At 45.2% G+C, this 20,345-nt stretch overlaps 1 protein-coding gene across 1 annotated transcript; it reads left to right on the top strand.

Annotated features, from left to right (window-relative positions):
* The first annotated feature begins 209 nt into the window (after positions 1 to 209).
* LOC129342499 (TLC domain-containing protein 5-like) lies at positions 210 to 14,231 on the top strand. The gene is made up of 3 exons (XM_054998300.1): positions 210 to 367; positions 8,163 to 8,368; positions 12,482 to 14,231. The coding sequence occupies exons 2-3, from the start codon at positions 8,170 to 8,172 to the stop codon at positions 13,009 to 13,011; spliced, it is 729 nt and encodes a 242-aa protein (XP_054854275.1). The 5' UTR covers positions 210 to 367; positions 8,163 to 8,169; the 3' UTR covers positions 13,012 to 14,231.
* Positions 14,232 to 20,345: the final 6,114 nt, after the last annotated feature.

Here is a 20,345-nt window from a genome sequence, read left to right on the forward strand (position 1 = left end):
ATGTAATCTCAAAAGAATCCAGTTTTACTAGCCTTACAACTGATGTACACGGCTGTCATTAGAAAAAACGCAAAGGCCCAATGGTCATAAGGAGGCCTGCCCACATGGAAGAAGATATAAGAGATAGGTGAAGCTTCCCTGCCTTGAAGGAGGTGACCTGTAATCCTCCCAAAGAACTCGTGTCCACACAGCTGAGTTGAGGAGATTAAATTGTTTCCTCTCCTAGGAGAGGAGAGGCGGGAAGATTCACTCCTCAGCTGGTCTTTTGGAACGCATACCTAACCACAGAAGGAGCTTTAGAGAAGTTCACCGGCTGGACCCAGTCACCAAATATTTTGTGGTTTCATAATAATCATCAGCTCTGTTGGTGAGTATTTGGGGGATTATGCCCTTTCATATTGACTTTTGTACAGATTTAAATATGAAATTGCCAGCGATGAGAGGGAAAGAGAAGGAGAGAAACAAGATGGTGAGCATAGAGAGAAACAAGAAAGGACATAGAGTTATAGGAATTTCTCTGCTAGCGCGCTGGACTTTGGCAAGCTGGGTGTGTTTCCTAACTGACCTAAAATCAGAGTTGAATTTATGCACAAGTTAAGTAAACTACAGCGTAGGACCTCAGATTAAGAGGGGGCTCTAAATACAAAAAATAAATAAATAAGAATGACTGAATTACCATTTTGGGGTAACGCTGTGGGACCTTGATATAGTTTATTTCTTTATGTCATTTAGAGTCTGCCTTTCTCACTGACCCTCATGGTGGATTACACAAGGTGAGTCAGTACAATCAGGATCAAAGACCTTTCCATATACATGTAGTGGGCATATATATGCAATCTGCAAGATTTAGAAAGAAAGAAAGAAAGAAAGAAAGAAAGAAAGAAAGAAAGAAAGAAAGAAAGAAAGAAAGAAAGAAAGAAAGAAAGAAAGAAAGAAAGAAAGAAAGAAAGAAAGAAAGAAAGAAAGAAAGAAAGAAAGAAAGAAAGAAAGAAAGAAAGAAAGAGAAAGATTTAACAATATTGAAACTGAGCATAGGCAAATTCCATGACTGATATATTAAACAACATAAGAACTACACAGGAAGATTATACTTATAACAATAGCAGTGAAAGTTATGGTCCCTCACTGGTTACAGCAGCAGTAGTGAAGTCTTTATTCCCTTCTTATCGCTTTTACTGATGGATCTCTTGAGGCCGCTTCCTTACCATGCAGCCCTCCCCTTGAACAATTCAGTTTAGGGTCTCAGCATGTCTTCATCCAGGCCTGCCTAAAATGAAACGTACCACAGCACAACCATCACTTTTTAAAAGCTCTTTTCTTCAAGGAAGGGACAAAGATGTTACCCAATTTCATGAACCGCCCCCCCCCCCGCCCCTTTTCCATAAGAAAACTGAGAATAAAAATCAGTGACATGAACGGGCTCGTGACATCATCCTATGAAAGAAGGGCGTGTTCATACGTCCCCCAAGAAGGTGAGAAGGAGAGAACAAGGGAAAGAGTGAAAGAGAGGAAGTGAGAAAGCTGGGAGAAAGAGGAACAAAATCAGGGAAAGGAGGAGAATTGGAGGTCGAACTGGTAAAAAAATGAATGCGAAGGTATGGACTGGAGTTCAACGTGGGTTTCAGGTCTGAAGGGTTAAAACTCAACCACCCTGGCTTGCGTCTTCCAGATCTGGGAGGAGACAAAAGCCAGTGCAGAGATTTAAAGATGAAAAACACACGAGGATCACAGTGTAAAAAAAAATACAACTACTAACAAAAACCAAACCATCACTGTGATTATATGGCTACTATACTTTACAATCGCATATAATCTTTACATATTACATAAATAACAGTAAATAGTCCAGTAGCACCTTTAAGAATCTGAACCCTGGAAAATCGATATTTATTAGATGGATAGATGAATAGATTTTTAATAGTATGATTTACCTGTCCTTGACTGTGTGTTTTAATTAGATTGTATGTTGTTACCTGTCTGGTCTTTGACCTTATTAAACATTTATTATTATTTTTGACAAGTCCAGTAGCACCTTTAAGATCAACTTTATTGTAGCATAAGCTTTTGAGAACCACAGCTCTCTTCGTCAGATGCTACTAGACTCTTTACTATTTTGCAACTACAGACTAACATGACTAATTCCTCTGGATCCAGGGCTTTTTTTCAGCTGGAACGTGGTGGAACAGAGTTCCGGAACCGCTTGAAAATGGTCACATGGCTGGTGGCCCCGCCCCCTGATTTCCAGACAGAGGGGAGTTGAGATTGCCCTCCGCACAGCGCGGAGGGCAATCTCAACTCCCCCTCTGTCTGGAGATCAGGGGGCGGGGCCACCAGCCATGTGACCATTTTCGCTGAGGGCAATCCACTGAGTTCCACCACCTCTTTTCCCAGAAAAAAAAGCCCTGTCTGGATCTATGTACATAAATAACAGAAAATTGTCACAACAAATAATGTGATCCTGTATAACAACTTTAGAAAAGTTCCATCCTTGTGATATAATCAAACAGCTTTTGCAATGAGTAGTAGTAATAAGACAAGCATCTAGATGTCAGCCCGTTTAGTAATTGACCTTCCTCAGGAGTTATTCTTAGTAGACCTTCCTCAGAAGTTATCTTTCTAAAATTAATCATAAGCATTATGACACAAGGAATACCACACAGCGGAATGGAATCTTAGCATTATAAAGGAGTATATGTTGTAATATTCGGATTTACCTCTTGTTTACAATTCAGTATTTACATAGGAAGTGAGCCAGTCCAATCAGGTGCAAAGCCTGCGTGGACAAAATTGATGCAGAACGGGGACTGGGGAACGGGGTGAGGCTGAGTGAAAAAGTTGGCTGGAGCCAACTCTATCAATAAAATCAGTGAATTGATAAATAAAATGCTAACTGTTGCTATGCTCTCTCGACTCCTAGCAGTGGCAGATTCATAAGGGGTGCCCTCAGAGTCTACTACGGTTTCTCAGCACTCCGTGCCCCAGCTCCCATTTTCAGAGCCGAAGCAACCAATGTGATTATGGCTGTGGTTCAGTGTAGAGTGTCTGTAGCACATAGAAGGTCCCAGGTTCAATTCCTAGAAACGCAAGTTTAAAAAGAATCTGGTAGCGGATGTGAAAGACCTCCACCTGAAGCCCTGGAGAGCCACAGACAATACTAACTTAGACTGATGGCATGATTCATAGAATTATAGAGTTTAAGGAGCCTTACATACTATCTAGTCCACCCTCCTGCCCAAGGCAGGAACAGCCTAAAGTATCCCTGACAAGGATTCGTCCAGTTGCTCCTTTAAGACCACCAATGAGAGGGAACCCACCACATCCCTAGGGCGCCGATTCCACTGCTCAATTACTCTAAATGTGAAGAAATTTTTCCTAATGTCCAGCCGGTACCTTCCCTCTTGTAGTCGAAGCCCCTTGTGTTGAGTCCTGTCCTCTGCTGCCAACAGGAACTGCTCCCTTCCCTCCTCTAAGTGACAGCCTTTTCAATACTTAAAGAGAGCAATCGTGTCTCCCCTCAGCCTCCTCTTCTCCAAGCTGAACATTCCCAAGTCCCTTAGCCTTTCCTCGTAGGGCTTGGTCTCCAGGCCCCTGGTCATCTTGGTTGCTCTCTTCTGCACCCACTGCAATCTGTCCACATCCATTTGGAAATGAGGCCTCCAGAACCGCACACAATACTCCAGGTCGGGCCTGACCCCAATGCGGTATACAGTGAGACAATGACATCTTGTGATGTGGATGTTACGCCTTTGTTGATACACTCCGAGATTATCTTTGCTTTTTTTGCTGCTGCATCACACTGACTTCTCATATTTAGCTTCCCATCCACGCATATCCCAAGGTCTTGTTCACACACACTGCTACCCAGAAATGTGTCGCTCGTCTAGTATACGGCAGCTTCGTGTGTACTCCTTCCTCGTTCTCCAGGCACCTTTAAGGCTAGCACATCAAGCCATACATGACCACTCCAGTTTCCTGAAACCTTGTGCCTTGCAAGCATTTCAGGAAGCTCAGTTGGGAATGTACCACTTGCTTGCTGTGCCCTCCAAATGATCCGCCGGAGGCCCCTGCCTAGTCTTGCCTCAGCCAAGTCTGTCCATGAGTAACCCCCAATCGGACAATCGGTGTTGGAGCTGATCAGCCATTTGAGAGGGAAAGCAAGGGCTGCGTCAGCCCCTGCTAACTCTGCCCCATGCTGAACTGCTGTTTGGCTCAGTGCCTGGTTATCTGTGTGGGACCGGGCACATGTCACCCAATCATTGCTCTTATGTTAACAGCCCATGTTTCTAATTGATTACAGTATCAAGATCTCATTAAACAGTGTGAAGATCATTCAGGCAATTAACTGTGTTGTTTGTAAGTGACTGATCTAATTAATTAATGACTTGACTGTTGCAGCACCTCAGTAGGCTTATGACCATGAGTGGTGAGTTTCTCTTGAGTAAGAGAACTGTAACAGATGAGTGTGTGTGTTATGTGCTGTCAATTATCGGTTGATTGGTTGATTAATTGATAATAATGACATTCGATTGTATACTGCCCTTTAGGACAACTTTTTTTAAAAAAAATTTTATTGGATTAGAAATCAATCTATATTATACTCATTACAATCAATTTCCTTTAGATATTCCAGTTCTAACCCCCTCCCTTTCCCCCCCTTTTGTTGACTTCCAACAGTTTTCCAACCCCTTATCCATTTTCCCCCCTACTCATTTCAAACTTATATTATTCTATTAAACATATACTTTCACTCTCTTCTAAGCTTATCTATTATAACACAGTGCTATCTCTGTTCCCTTTCCCACTTAACTTATCTACTAAATATTACATTCCTGGCATATATCCGCCCTTTAGGACAACTTGACACCCACTCAGAGCAGTATACAAAGTGTGTTGTTATTATCCTCACGACAATCACCCTGTGAGGTGGGTGGGGCTGAGAGAGCTCCGAGAGAGCTGTGACTGACCCAAGGCCACCCAGCTGGCTTCAAGTGGAGGAGTGGGGAATCAAACCTAGTTTTCGAGATTAGAGTCCCGTCGCTTATAACCACTACACCAAACTGGTTCCAAATTAATTAATTGATTGATTGGATTTATAATACACTCTCCCCAAGAACGGGCTCAAAGCAGATAACATCAGCATTAAAATTAACATTAATTTTTTTTCATAAAAAAAAAGATAAGCATACAATTCAGTCATAGAACAACTCTAGATGGCGGCCCATATTACCCAGTCCCAATAGAACATTCTATAGGGTGGGAGGTGAAGAGAAGCAGTGGCCCAATCGGTGGGAAAACTGGGGTGAGGGTTATATAGCGTGGTGACCCTATGAATGAAAGACCTCCAAAATATCCTATCATTAATAGACTTGCTCAGATCCTGCAAACTGGAGGGCGTGGATTCTTTTATTGAGTCCAACCATCTCATTTTGCGTCATCCTCTTTTCCTACTGCTTTCAACTTTTCCTAGCATTATTGATTTTTCCAGAGAATCTTGTCTTCTCATGATGTGACCAAAGTATGACAGCTTTAGTTTTGTCATTTTAGCTTCTAGGGAGAATTCAGGCTTGATGTGATCTAGAACCCACTTAGTTGTCTTCTTTGTCAGCCATCCATGCTACCCGCAAAACTTTTCTCCAGCACCACATTTCAAAGGAATCAATTTTCTTCCTGTCGGCTTTCTTCATTGTCCAACTTTCACATCTGTACATAGTAATGAGTAATACCATAGTTTGAATTAACTCGATCCCCAGATAGACATCTTTATCTTTAAGGATCTTTTCTAGTTCCCTCACAGCTGTTCTTCCAAGTCTCAATCTTTGTCTGATTTCTTGGCTGCTAATTGATGAGACGGGATCCTAAAAACTGTTTGCAGAGAATACACTTTTCTCCTCTCTTCCATTTTATCCCCACAACAACCCTGTAAGGTAGCTTAGGCTAAGAGGGTGTGATTGGCCTAAGAACACTGAGCCAGCTTCCATAGCAGATTAGGGATTTAAACTTGGGTCTCCCATATCCTAGCCGACACTAACTCCTATACCACAATGGTTCTCTTCTGCTTCTTCTTCTTCAGCATCTCCCCAGCTTTTGAGAGCTGGTATCCTATCTGCAAAAAGGCCTCTGGGGGGAGTCTTCCTTGCCTAGGATCATAGCAGAAAGAGTTCCAAATTCATACGCAGTTAATTAGCTCAGGATGTGGTTCATTAGACTCTTTTTCCATTCATTTATTTAAATTGCATTTTTACAAAGCTATGTGGTTCCCCATTGGGGAGACAAGTGGAGTAAAAAATACAGAAGCAAGTAAAGACAAAATCAACAAAAGGCAAAAAGTAAGGAAACGCATGAAGCAAACAGCGGGCATTCATTCATTCTTATTCCCGTTTGTTCTTTTTTATGCAGGCAAACGTAACATGGGGGTTTGTTTAGTTTTCATTCATTTGGAAAGGAATGCATGTCCTTAACCAGAATTACGCAAAAGAATTACAAGATAGATGATGAAAAATAAGCATAATTTCTACAAGTCTAAAAATTCAGCGTTTGTGGGGCACCAAGCACAGAGCTCTGCTTTGGTGAAGTTAACTGCAGGCAATGACCGAACGGTCTGATCCGTTTTGCAAGAGCAGAACGTGGCATGACATGGCTGGTGAGGCCGAGAGTGTTTTTCCTGTCGGAGCTCTGCATTCTTTTGCTCCTGGAAGGGTGTTTTTATGAGTGTGATAAGAGTCAGTTTCACAGGGCTAGTGACTTTCCAGATTCCAGAGAGACAGAAAGAATGAGGGTTTAACCAGCGAAACCCTGCAGTTGGAGATACTGCAAATATCTGTGATTTTTTCCCCCATCCTGATGCAAAACTGGCATACATGGTGTTGCAGGCAACGTTTCTCTGCACCACTTATTTACAATGCAGAGTTGATTATTATTATTATTATTTATTACATTTCTAACTCGCCCTTCCCGCAAGCAAGCTCAGGGCAAGGTACAACAGTTATAAAAATATAATACAAATACTAAAACGATGGTTGTTGTGGATTTTCCAGGCTGTATAGCCGTGGTCTTGGCATTGTAGTTCCTGACGTTTCACCAGCAGCTGTGGCTGGCATCTTCAGAGGTGTAGCTCCAAAAGACAGAGATCTCTCAGTGTCACAGTGTGGAAAAGATGCTGGCAGGTCATTTATATCTACTCAGGAGGGTAGATGATATCACACATATCACACACATATCAGCACATATCACACACACATATCAGCACATATCACACATATCTACTCTTACAGGATGGCCCAACCCCACCCCTCCTGAGTAGATATAAATAACCTGCCAACATCTTTTCCACACTGTGACACTGAGAGATCCCTGTCTTTTGGTGCTACACCTCTGAAGATGCCAGCCACAGCTGCTGGCGAAACGTCAGGAACTACAATGCCAAGACCACGGCTATACAGCCCAGAAAATCCACAGCAACCATCGTTCTCCGGCCATGAAAGCCTTCGACAATATATCAAATATTAAAACAATCCATAAAACAACAGTTCATCATAAAATCAACAAACAGATAATAACTGTCCCAAGATGGGATCAATTCCAGATTCCTGTCCATCAACATACAGGAGGAGGGAAGCGGACAGATAATGCACTGCAACTCATACGTGGGTCAGCTAACGAGTGGGCACTACATAGCCCCGTGCTGTACCCATATGTTGGGCAGCCGGCTAGTGGACACTGTATAATCCCACACTTAGTGGGAGGCTGGTGGGAGGCTCAATGAGGATCTCATGCTGGCCTCAACCATATGCCTGGTGGAACATCTCTGTCTTACAGGCCCGCCGAAATGATAGAAGATCCTGACGGGCCCAGGTGTCCTCAGACAGAGAGTTCCACCAGGTTGAGGACAGGACCAAAAAGACCCTGGCCCTGGTTGAGGCCAACCAAGCCTCCCTGGGGCCAGGGACCACCAGCAGATGTTTTCCAGCTGATCAGAGCGTTCTCCGATGGAGGGCAATTATTTTATGTGAGGGAAGCATCCAATCAGGCAATGACCTGCCCCTGTACTCTAAGGGTTCCGATTCAAGGATGTCCAGACCCCACAGAGTTCTTCTGAACATGTAGATTGGCTCGGTTATCATTGGTCCACAACTGGATTAATTCCCCTGTCCTTTCTCTCTCAGTTACAGGATGATGGTCTCCATCATTCTCCAAGTCCTCTGCAGTTTCCTGATCTGGCTGTCACTCTATTATGGCTTCAGGCACCGGAACAAACATCGCACCCCGGAATGGAGCTGCCGGCTGGTCACACTGGCGCACGGCTTGATTGTCACCTTCTTCTCTGGCTACATAGCTCTTATTGATGGGCCCTGGCCTTTGACTCATACAGGTTCGTACAGTAAGTTGCATCTTGGGAGGGTATTGTATTGTATTGTATTGTATTGCATTGCATTGCATTGCATTGCATTGCATTGCATTGTATTGTATTGATTGATTGATTGATTGATTGATTGATTGATTGATTGATTGATTGATTGATTGATTGATTGATTGATTTGATAGTCAACCTTTCTCCCTGAGACTCAAGGCAGATTACAATGTATAAGATCAGTACAATCAGTATCAAGTCCATTTCAACACAGTATCAAGGACCTTTCCATAAACAATGCCACAGGATAAATAAATACAAGTTTACAAAGACAAAGCATTAACAGGAATCCAATACAGAGATGAGAAAAATACTGAAACAGAACATAATTCTAGGACTGACATTAGACAACATGGAGCATAGGTGGTACATAGGAGTGCATATTTAAAGCAACAGGTACTATGTAAGGCAATATAGTGATGAAGTCTACGGTCCCTAACTCATTAATGAAGCACCTGAGACCCCATCCCTACAATATAGCCCTCCCATTTGGAGAAGGCACAAGGAGGAAACTAACATGCAATGTATATGGGAACAGATGACTCTTCATTCACCTCAAGGGGTGGTAGAGTGCCCTCAAGTCTTACCTGACATATGGTGACTCCCCCCCTCCCCAGGTGGAGACTAACAGAGATGGTTTGCCACTGCCTGCCTCTGCAACCCTGGTCTTCGTTCGAGGTCTCCCATCCAATTACTAACCAAGGCCAACCCTGCTTAGCTTCTGAGATCTGACGGGACCAGGCTCACCTGGGCTATCCAGGTCAGGGCACTGCTGGATTACGACGCTTGAAATTGAAACCTATTCAAATCCAGTAAATCACTGCTAAGTGTGATTTGAACCCTAGTTAGACAATGTTTTGTGAGTCTCCCGGTCATTTGCCTTGTGTAGCAAAGCTGTTATAGACAAAGCTGGAAGAAACTCGGGCAAGGCAAGATATCAACTGAACAGTTCAATCTCCAACACTTCTGCAAAAATTCTGATTTGCATTCTCCAGTCTTCAGTCTCTTGCAGCCTTTCCATCTACCTTCAAGAGAGTTGCTTCATCGCCTTGTGGAACTCACCGCTGAAGTAGTGGTCACTAGTTCAAATGTCTTCAAAAAGGAGGACTAGGGAATTTCACAGAGCATAGATAAATTGATCGAGCATAGATAATCACTCCTGATGACTTGAAGGAGCCTCCATGTTCAGATGCAGTGTATCTCTTCCCCATCTTTCTATGGAGAAGATCATTACTGGAACTCCTCGGAAGAAGGGTGGAATAAAAATGAGATAGAAAGCAAATGCGGCAGCGTACCTCTCAATAGCACTTGCTGGGAGGGAAACGATACCTTACGGGCCCTCAGGGGGGATCCGAGGCGGCCATTGTGGGAAACAGAATGCTGGATTTGACGGACTGTCCATTCAGCCCAGCAGGGTTCTTTGTATGTTGTTACTTCAGCATTTGCAGAACAAACTTAGAGAGTTTACATTTGAAATGTGAAATGGTCTAAACTTGAAATTTTGGGAAAGTAACCCCAAATCAATTCTAGTTGCAGCTTAATTTCCAGAGCTCAGGGCCACACACACACACACACACCGTTCTCTCCCATCTTGATTTCTTTCTGCTTCTGTTTCACCTAACCCTTATGGCTAACGTTCCATCGGAGATAGGGTTGTTGGAGACACGCCCCTGCTGTTGGGAGGCGGAGCCTGAGAGGAGAACGTGCCACTGCCCCCTCCCAACAATGCTGTAAGAGTCGCCCCCCTCCACCTCATACCACTCATTTCCTAGAGTGTCACCAAAGGGGGACTCTGACATTGTTCCTCCACCCCCATCTGTGAGTGGTGTGAGTTCCCCTGCCCGCTGCGGGCACCTGGCAATCTTAACTTGAGGCCTCGCTTTGGCACTTCATCAGGCATTCCTGCCACCACCATCCACCCAGTCTTCAACTACGCTTCGCTTCCTTTCCAACTCCCAGCCACTCCCCTGCCCTGTTCTTCCAGCCTGCCATAATTGTGCCTCCTAATACACAGCTACCACTTTGCCAGTTCCCTTCCCCAGCATTAGCAGAATAAATCATGTCAAAGAAGCCAAAACGTTACAGGAGCTATTGACGAATTCAGGTTTCCTTGGCACAAAAAGAGAAATTGCAAGAAATCTTTCAACTCTTGATTGGGATCTCAGCAGCTTTTGTTTTGCCTTTTTAAAAAAAAAGCAAGTTTGTAGTTCTTATCATATGCTTGAAAGTAAAACAGGGAGGCTGAGGCATATAATTTCTGGGAACCAAAAGTTTACATGGCACAGAAGGTTCAGCACTTTGCCTCTCTGATCAGTCTCTCCAATGCTGAATAAAGGACTGTGCAAAACCCCTTTTTAAATACGCAGACATGCAAAATAAGACCAAATAATTCAAAGCTGCAGAGTTTGCAAAGGCTGCAGAATTTAGCTTTTCATATCACAAAAATGGGGCATACATTTGGAGCAGGGTTGTTAGAGGTTTTTTGTTTGTTTGGAGAGGCAAATACACAGCTACCCTGACTTTATTTTACTCTCTGTGGGCTTCTGAGATCATTTAATGTATTGACTATTTAAATCAAACCACATGAAATTATGCAATTTTTTTTAAAAAAATGGACTAATCAAGTAAGTTTACAAGGTGGTTGATGAAAAGTCAGAACTTAGTGAGGCTTAGTGAGGGCAGCAGGCCAGGCAGAGGGGCACCATTAAAGCTTCCCATGGACTCTTTACTGGCACCTAACACCATAAAGCACATTCAGCCATACTGCTGGAGGGGGAAGACAATGGTCAGTAAGTTTTTACGTACAACAACTTCTGAGCAAAACACTTAGTGATTGTCAATCATTTGAAATTTCAAAAATGTTGATTTTCTCTCAAATTACTTAGAATAACAAAGAGTTTTGTGATGCTTTAAAGATTAACACATTTATTGGGAGCACATAATTTGCAAGCAAAGAACAATTCCCCTGCTTTGGGTGGCAAAAATACAACTTGCTCAATCTTGAGAAAGCAGGCTTAAAACTGCCGTAACTGCCCGGTATTATATGATGTATTCAGATGGGTATTGTTCATCTGTAGCAGCAGGGGACAAAAACCAAGTTTAGTAACAGCTAAAAGACCTACACATTGTTCCAAGGAATAAAGCTTTTGTGATTCATCAAAGCTTATTCTGATATATCTAGAAAATTCTTTTGCTCTTTATGGTGCTATTGGACTCATATTTTGTTAGGACCTGATCTAATATTTGATACAATATAGGGAGGGAAGGTGACATAATATAGCCCAATCTCATCAGATCTCAGAAGCGAAGCATTTTTGGTACTCGGGTAGGAAACCACCATGGAAGAGTCTGCAGTGGAAGGCAATACAAACCATCTCTGCTTCTCGGTTGCCTTGAAAGCCACTTGCTAGGATTGTCATAAGCAGGGCTTTTTTTCAGCTGGAACACGGTGGAACGGAGTTCCGGAACCTCTTGAAAATGGTCACATGGCTGGTGGCCCCGCCCCCTGATCTCCAGATCTCCTGTCTGGAGATCAGGGGGCGGGGCCACCAGCCATGTGACCATTTTCTCCGAGGGCAACCCGCTGAGTTCCACCACCTCTTTTCCCAGAAAAAAAGCCCTGGTGATAAGACAGTTGCAACTTGATGGCACATTCATACATATGCTGTGCTGCGCTATGCTATTCTTCTTACTGCTGCCTTGAGAAACGGTCCAAGGTCACCCAGCGTGGTTCATGTCAGTTTGGGATTTAAAGCCATGCCTCCCACTTCCTAGTGCAACACTTTAACCACACTTAGGGTTGCCAAGCTCCTGGTAGTGACTGGAGATCTCCTGGAATTACAAGTGACCTCCAAGCCATAGAGATGAGTTCCCTTGGAGAAAATCACTGCTTAGGAAGGTGTACTTTAGGGCATCATCCAAGGTCCTTTCTCTGTCCAAACTTTGCCCTAGCCAGGCCCCACTCCCCAAATCTCCAGGAATTTCCTGACCCAGAGCTGCCACCCTAGCTATACTGGATGTCTGGGGTTTAGTACTTGGCATGCAACCTAACCCGTCCTTTTCTCACCCTTCTAGGCAATGCAAATACAACCCTCCAGGTCTGCCTGATGTGCCTGACCCTGGGCTACTTCATCTTTGATCTCTGCTGGTGCATTTACTGCGGCAGTGAAGGGGAACTGATGCTCTGCCATCACATGCTGAGCGTCGGCGGCTTGACGATCGTGCTGGTTCTTGGAGAGTCGGCCACTGAAGTCAATGCGGTCCTCTTTGTGAGCGAGATCACCAACCCCCTGTTGCAGGCACGCTGGTTCCTGCGGGATATGGGGCGCTACCCCAGCTTGGCAGGCGACGTGGTGGATTTCCTCTTTGTGGTGCTTTTCTTGGTGCTGCGCATCATCGGAGGAGCGTGGATTATGTGCGCAATTGTAACTTCACCCCAGACTTTCTGGATGATGAAGATGGGGATCCTGGCTATGTACGTCGTGTCCTTGGCATTTATGCTTGACATCAGCCGGTTTGCCAGAAAAAAAGTGATGAAGAAATACTACACATGGAAAAATGCAGGAGAGCTTCCGAAAAGCAATGGACGTTTGCCAACATGTTAACCTGGACGTCAAGGGCAACAGTGCCCATCCTAGCAATCATCACATGAAATCCTTGGCCATGTTCCAGGGACTGAGCATCTTTAGGGGCACAGTTCAGAGATGCCATTTTGACTCCAGGTGAATGTTCTTCTTGAAGGAGAGTAGAAAGGGTCTGAAGAAAAGGTTTGCATAGGAGAAAAGGGTTAAACCAGAAGGGCAATTTGCCTGCTAGACAAACAGGTGAGCAGCTGCCCACTGGACCACTAGCTCCCAGGAAAGGTTGCAAGAGGCCAGTGTGAGTGCTAATTCGGGACAGTCGGTCCTGGTGCACAGGTACGGAGGGTCACTGCAGCACCTTCCTAGGGCAGGAAAGAGATTCTGCTGGCAGGGCAAGGGGACGAAGTCAGGCTGCTGGCATTCAGATCTGGCTGAGCTAACCCAGAGACCTTGTAGTGTTTGTCCACCACAGGGCCTGATGCTGAGCAGCTCCGTTCCCAGAGAAGGGTGCAATCCACGGTTGCTTTTTTGGCTAGAGCCCCCGTCAGAATATGTGGTTACTGATTCAAGCCCTCTGTCCCTTGTCATGAACCCTATGGCACCTGCAAAAACGGGGAGAGCTGCTTCAGGCAAAACTGGACGAGGAAAGGACGTTGTCCAGATGTTGTCCAGGCCTGTAGGCTTCCTCAAGGGTGCGTGCATCTTCCGGCCAGTCAGAACACTCTGGGCAAGAGCCTCATCGAAGTCTTAGGAAGCTCAGGCATCAAAAGTGCAGGACCGTTCAAGAGAATCCTTGAAGTTTTGGGACTGCAGTCCTGGACTCTCCCAGGTCCATCACTAGGAGGATTGCAGTGTCTACTTTTCCAAGTCAACAGAGAGCACTTAAAGGTGATCCTTGCCTCTGTAAACCAATGAACCCCATCTGCACATCCCAGGACTCTATGATCTCCCAGTTCTGCTACCAAGATCTCCCCAGAGGTTTTGCCAGGCATTTAACCTGGGGACAATTGTGCATGCTCTCTACCTGGAACTACAGGCTGCCTCCCAGGAATCCCCCCATCTGATATTACATCACCCAGTTCCAGCATTTTCCCATTCTTCATCCAATTGCACATTTTCAATTTGCCAGAGTTTGAATGCATGCATGCAAAGGAATGCCCCCCATCCCAAGGGCAGCCATTGCTTTCCTCAAGAGTCTGTCATTCCTACAATTCTTGTAGCTAGGGCTTTTTTTCAACTGGAACACGGTGGGACGGAGTTCCGGAACCTCTTGAAAATGGTCACATGGCTGGTGGCCCCACCCCCGATCTCCAGACAGAGGGGGGTTGAGATTGCCCTCCGCACTGCTGAGTGGCGCGGAGGGCAATCTAAACTCCCCTCTGTCTGGAGATCAGGGGGCGGGGCCACCAGCCATGTGACCATTTTCTCTGAGGGCAACCCACTGAGTTCCACCACCTCTTTTCCCAGAAAAAAAGCCCTGCTTGTAGCAATTCATTCCACATCGAGTGACTCCTTGACCATGCAAGAACAAAAGGGCTGTCTACATTCACCACTCCTGCTCCTAGAAGGACATCAATATTTAGCAGAGAAGCTGCTGTTGCAAACATGACTTTTACAAAAGTGATTAATTGCCTCTGTGGGGTGTCAAGGCAATGCTACTACGTCTCGCCTTTACCTGGCAACTATTTCCAGGCTGGGGGGGTTAAAAGATTGCAGATTATCTATTGATTTCAGGATGCTGTTTGGGGCAGGGGGGACTACAACATCACCATTTGCTGGATCTGCCACTCAGAACTCTCTCGTGCTCAGGGGTTAGTTTGTCTAATCTTGCTGTGCTCTAGAAAGTGGCCCTTGATCTCCCAGGGGTTGCATGTCTCTGGCATGTTGTGCTACTCTGGAGATTTCCTCATGGCTGTAAAGCTCTTCACAAGGAGTTGCCACCTGCCAGCCTCCACTGAACTCATCTTCCGGCAATATGCTGCCCCTTATCTAAAACTTGGGCAGAAGATTTAGGGTAGAGAGCCTTCTAGGAGGAAAAAAAGCTGTTTGACAAAGAGAAGTTTAAATAAGGCTATTCTGCTTTAAGAATCATTTCCCACTCTCAGGTAGCTGGACTTTTGTCAAGGGACGGAAAGCTAGAGATCTCTTAAGGAGCATTCTCAACAAACATGGAATTTGGAGGGGACCCTCTTCCAACACACACACACACCCCAAAATCCCCCATCAAGGATTCTACAATCTCTTGGTGCTTCAGCAGGCTAACTCCATCCATCCTCCTTTCCCTTTTAATTAATTCTCGGCTGCTTTTGGACCTCCTAGTTCTTCCAAAGAGAGGGGGAGTCCCTGCTGCTTAACTGATAAACTCAGGTTTTCCTGCAAACCAGGGGGATCCTCTGGGCATGTAGAAATCTTGCCCGTGGGTAGCTTGGCTTGGCTGCTTTCATGATTGACACAAACCACCCACTTTTCTTCTAGATGTAGTCCGATCTCGTCAGATCTCAGAGGCCAAGCAGGGTCAGCCCTGGTTATCACTTGGATGGGAGATTACCTAGGAATTCCTGGGTCTCTGTGTAGAGGCAGGCGATGGCAAAACTCTGTTTGACTCTTGCCTTGAAAATCCTCTGGGGTTGCCATAAGTCCATGGCAACTTGACAGCACCTTACACAATCATACAGTGATGATGATGAAGTTGGGGGGTGGGGGAGAGACACAACTCCTCACCTTCCTCAGTACCTAAGTTGGTCCTTTGTCCCATTTCAACATGAAGACAGAGAATGCAGTCACTGCTTCTGCCCGTATGTGTTCCTTTAGCACCGGCAAGCTGTGTCACATAAGCAGTCTTCGTCATGTTTGCCACAATCCTGTTACCTCTGCCAGTATTATGTGCCAAAGATGGCAAGCACGGGGCTGAACAAGAAATGGCTTGCCTAAGGCCTCCGAGTCAATCGGTGGCAGAGGCAAGATTGGAACGTGGCGCTCAGCTGCTTCGCCTGCCCCTGTCAAGGCAGGGGGGCTCTCATGAGCACTTTATGCCTTTTTATCATTTGTGTTTGTGCGTGTTCTTTTTATTTATTTATTTATATGTACCTCCCGCCTTTCCAACTGTTCTTGTTTCATGAAGTGTGTGGCCACAGTTTATTTTTATTTTAAAAAATTACAAAACATGCAATAAAATGTACCTGGTGCGTGCTGATCTGAAAGAAAACCACTCTTAACAACCTTCTTGGGACTTAATGAAGCAACAGTGGGAGGCACAGCTCACAAAAAGGAAATAGTTAAGCATGCCCCAATTTCGATTGGGGTTGGACGGAGGGTGGGGTTCATCCTCCTCCCTCCCCCCCTCCCACTGCATGTAGGTTCACAAATCAAAACTGACCTCCCCAGCTCTGTTATTAACCCTGAAAAGGGACAAAGCAAACTCTGCCAACTTTGCGCTTCTCTTTTCCCTTGGGGTGGGGGCAGATTTGAGAGATGGGGAAGGTTAGCCCCCCCCCCCAGTCAACGTTGGGGCCCACGAATCTGTGTTTTCTTTAAAAACCACTAGGGACACCCGTGCATGAAATTTGCAGCATTCACGCCTAGCTGGAGTAAGGGGATTTTTTTAAACCATGTTCTTCCAGGCAGCAGTTAGAAGTCCAAAAGCAAGGGCCGCAAAGAAAGGTGGTGTTCTTACTTCCTGCATGGGAACAGTTTAAGTGGAAAGGTGTCAAGAACACCAGGCCAATTTAAACATTTGGTGCAGACACGACTCTGCTCCGTCTTCTAACCAGGAGTTGGGTAAGCAGGAGGACACATTCCTCTCCCTCCCTTTCCTCCTGTCCCACGGCGCCATTGCCATTCCATTGCAGAGCTAACTATGGTTAACGTTCCCTCTGCAGCAGCATTTTCATTGACCATGGTTAGTTTGAGCCCATTTGCTAATGTGCTTCTGCCTGTGGTTGCAGGTCATGGCTTAGCCCTAAATTCAATTTAGCAAAAATGCCACTGCCAACAGTCCACTCCTCCTAGTCCTGCAATGTGAAGGGACAAGGGGGCTGCACACATTCTTAGATTCTTTTTGTTATTTATATCCTAATGAGCATCTCACAGAGGCAGGTGACATGGTGTAAACAATCCAATCCACTAGCATGAGACATCGAATAAGCAACGCAATAGGACTGGGATTACAAAATAATAATAACAACATTGAATTTATATACCGCCCTTCGGGACAACTTAACACCCACTCAGAGCGGTTTACAAAGTGTGTTATTCTTATCCCCACAACAATCACCCTGTGAGGTGGGTAGGGCTGAGAGAGCTCCTAGAAGCTGTGTCTGACCCTAGGCCACCCAGCTGGCTTCAAGTGGAGGAGTGGGAAATCAAACTCAGTTCTCCAGATTAGAGTCCTGTGCTCTTAACTGCTACACCAAACTGGCTCTCAGTGCAAAAAGTATCAGAAATGAGATACCAAGTGAGGAAGAAAAGGGAATTACAAGTCGAAAAGAATGCAATAAGAGTAGGATAATACATTCAATAAACAGATAATACGCAGCAGCATAGACTACAGCCTACTTCCTTTTATAAAAGTGCCTTCCTGTGCCATACTATAACCCTATTCCCTTTATAAAAATGCCCTCCTGAACAATTTCGGTTTTGCACATTCTGTGGAAGAACAGAAGTGTGATAATCTTCCTTCCTGGCCTCCACAGAAAGGCCGTTCTACAAGGTGGGGACCACAACAGGGAATGTGTATGAATGGACTATTGGTGATCCTACCCTTTTGTGCGGTGGCTCCTTCAGAAGGTTTTGCTCAGATGAGCACAGCTGTCATTGTGGAACATAGCAAAAGAGGCAATCTGCAGATATGGGAGCAGCACAGGGGTCACTTTGTAGAAAAAGAGCTCGAGGAACTCATTAGCCTAACTCATTAGCATATGCCATGCCTCTTGCCATCACCTGAAGTGTGTCATTAGTATGACTGATTTACATATGCCACACCCCGACATCACCTATTCTGGCTGTTTTGGACCCAATCCTGGCCATTCAGGGCCCAAAATGGCAAAAGGGGGCTGAAAATGGCTGAAAAGGGGCCCAAAATGGTCAAGATCAGGCCGCCGATGAGCGGGAGAGCGATCCACCCGTCAGAGGCCCGATCCAGGCCATTTTGGCCCCAATCCAGGCCAAAATGGGCCCGAAATGGCCGGGAATCAGGTGGGTGGGGCCACCTGACATGTGACCTCTTTGAGGAGCTGCCAGAACTGTGTTCCTGTGCGTTCCCCCTGGAGCAGTATATACGATGGCCAGCCAATTTGTCTATCAGAATATTTATACCTTGCCTTTCCCATAGCTCAAGGCAGTTCCTTGCTGCGCTCGCGTTGTCCTAATTGTGGTTAGGAAATCAGACAGTGTTCTGTCTGCATTAAAGACTTTTATGCTCCTTTCCCTTAACGGGAAAGTCAACTTGAAGGGAATCTTCTTTCTTGTGGTTTGATTTCTTGACGATAAAGAGCCATTGTCTGAAAAATTAAAATATGCAAATTCCCTTGTACAGAGGCAGATAAAATTAACACTGATTAGTCCACAGGAGACTTAAACAACAAGTGTTGCTTAATGAAAAGCTTCAAGGGTGATTTTTTTCTTAATTGGCCAGAAAGAAATATGTGCATTTCAAAATCTAAGAAAATGATGACTGATGAGTGACAAAATTAGAGCAAAAAGGTTAACAAAAATCGAGCAAAGTGTTGCACGGTATGGGAGTAGAAAATGTGGGTTTAACAGTTAGTTAAACTTCCAGCCTTGCAACAGCTGATTTCCTGATGCTGCTCCTATTTAGTTTGGGTATCCAGTAGTTGTGTGTAGACCGTGTTCAAACGTACACTTAAGAGGCTGAGAGCCAAGCTACAAGTGATGAATGACACTTGCCTGGCAAGTGAACAGACTCACGTGTATTCCTCCTTGTTCACTTGCGCTCCACTTGCGCTCCACTTGATCACTACATGAACAGGGAGGCAAGGGAACAGGGAGGAATACACATGAGTCTGTTCCCTTGTCCGGCAAGTGTAACTCGTCACTTGTAGCTTGGCTCTCAGAGTGCTCAGATTGCATTTTTATTTTGGATGCATGGCAACGGCATCTCATCAAATCTGCAGCTGCTATGGCCATAGCCCCTGGTTGGCCACTGGCATACTGCCTCCTCCGCCCTTCTTCCTGCCAGGTGCCCCACCACCTGTTTCCTAAAAGGGAGCCTCTTCTACCTTGGGTGTCTGAGACCAAAGCATCCAGTTCAATGAGACAGGCATCTAAGAGTTCCCAGGGTCTTTTAGCAGTCAATTTCAAGTAGAAAAAACATCCTCAGGAAGAAAGGGTAAAGTTTAGATGGCTCCTTGCTCTGCTAGATTTCTATGTGCAGGAAAGGGGTTTTTTTTGTTGTTAAAGTCTATGGAAGCATCAGAAGATGTGTTTTTTCTCAGCCATGCTCTGAAGTGGTTCAGTCCAGTCTCCTCCTCTATGACACGCAGCTTACTGAATTTCTGTTCTGTCTTTTCTTCAAACTGCTTCCAGTGCTAAAGAGCGGCCCAGTCACTAAAGCCAACTTCTATTTAACCTTTTTTTTTAAGTATACTACTGTACCAATTGCAAAATGATAGGTGGTCATACTATCTGGTCACTTACCCAGCCTTATTGATGGTGTGAGAATTAGTAGTTGAGCCAGAGGGACGAACCACACAAGACAAAACACACTCAAATTACAAAATACACTCAAATTACCCATGTAATTCGAGTGTATTTTGTCTCGTGTAGTTTGACCCAGAGATAGCAGTTTTATAGGGGACCGTTTAAGAGTCTGTCTACACAAGGCATCTTACACGAGTAGGATCAAGTGAAAGATCTTACACTTGTTCTCCCATTGTCAATACACACAGACAGCTAGGGAGACAGAGTACACTTGAATACACAGAAAGTAAGTCACTTGAACGTTCAGTGTGAGGTGTCTTGTGGAGACTCTCAGAGAAAGGCCCTTTTCACACCATGGGACTTGAAACAAACCCAGAAGGTGTTTAATCCAATCATCTTTCCCGCACCAATCAGCTCCTTGGCACCTGGCCCCCACCCTACTCATCATGGTTATTGCATAGGATTGCCAGGTCACTCTATCCTCTCAGCGGGAGGATAGGGGCCTGGAACTTACCCTTGAACACGCGCGCCAGTGCACGCACGCTCCGGTGGCGGCATGATGACGTCACTTCCGGAAGTGCCATCACCACGCCAAGTGCATGCCGATGTCACTTCTGTAAGTGACGTTGTCGCATCAGCCACAGGAGCGCTCCTGCACTCCAATTTGGCCAGTCTGGGGCCAAATCAGAGTGCAGGGATGC

This window comes from Eublepharis macularius, chromosome 14 (genome assembly GCF_028583425.1).
Source record: "Eublepharis macularius isolate TG4126 chromosome 14, MPM_Emac_v1.0, whole genome shotgun sequence".
NCBI classification, from domain to species: Eukaryota; Metazoa; Chordata; class Lepidosauria; order Squamata; family Eublepharidae; genus Eublepharis; species Eublepharis macularius.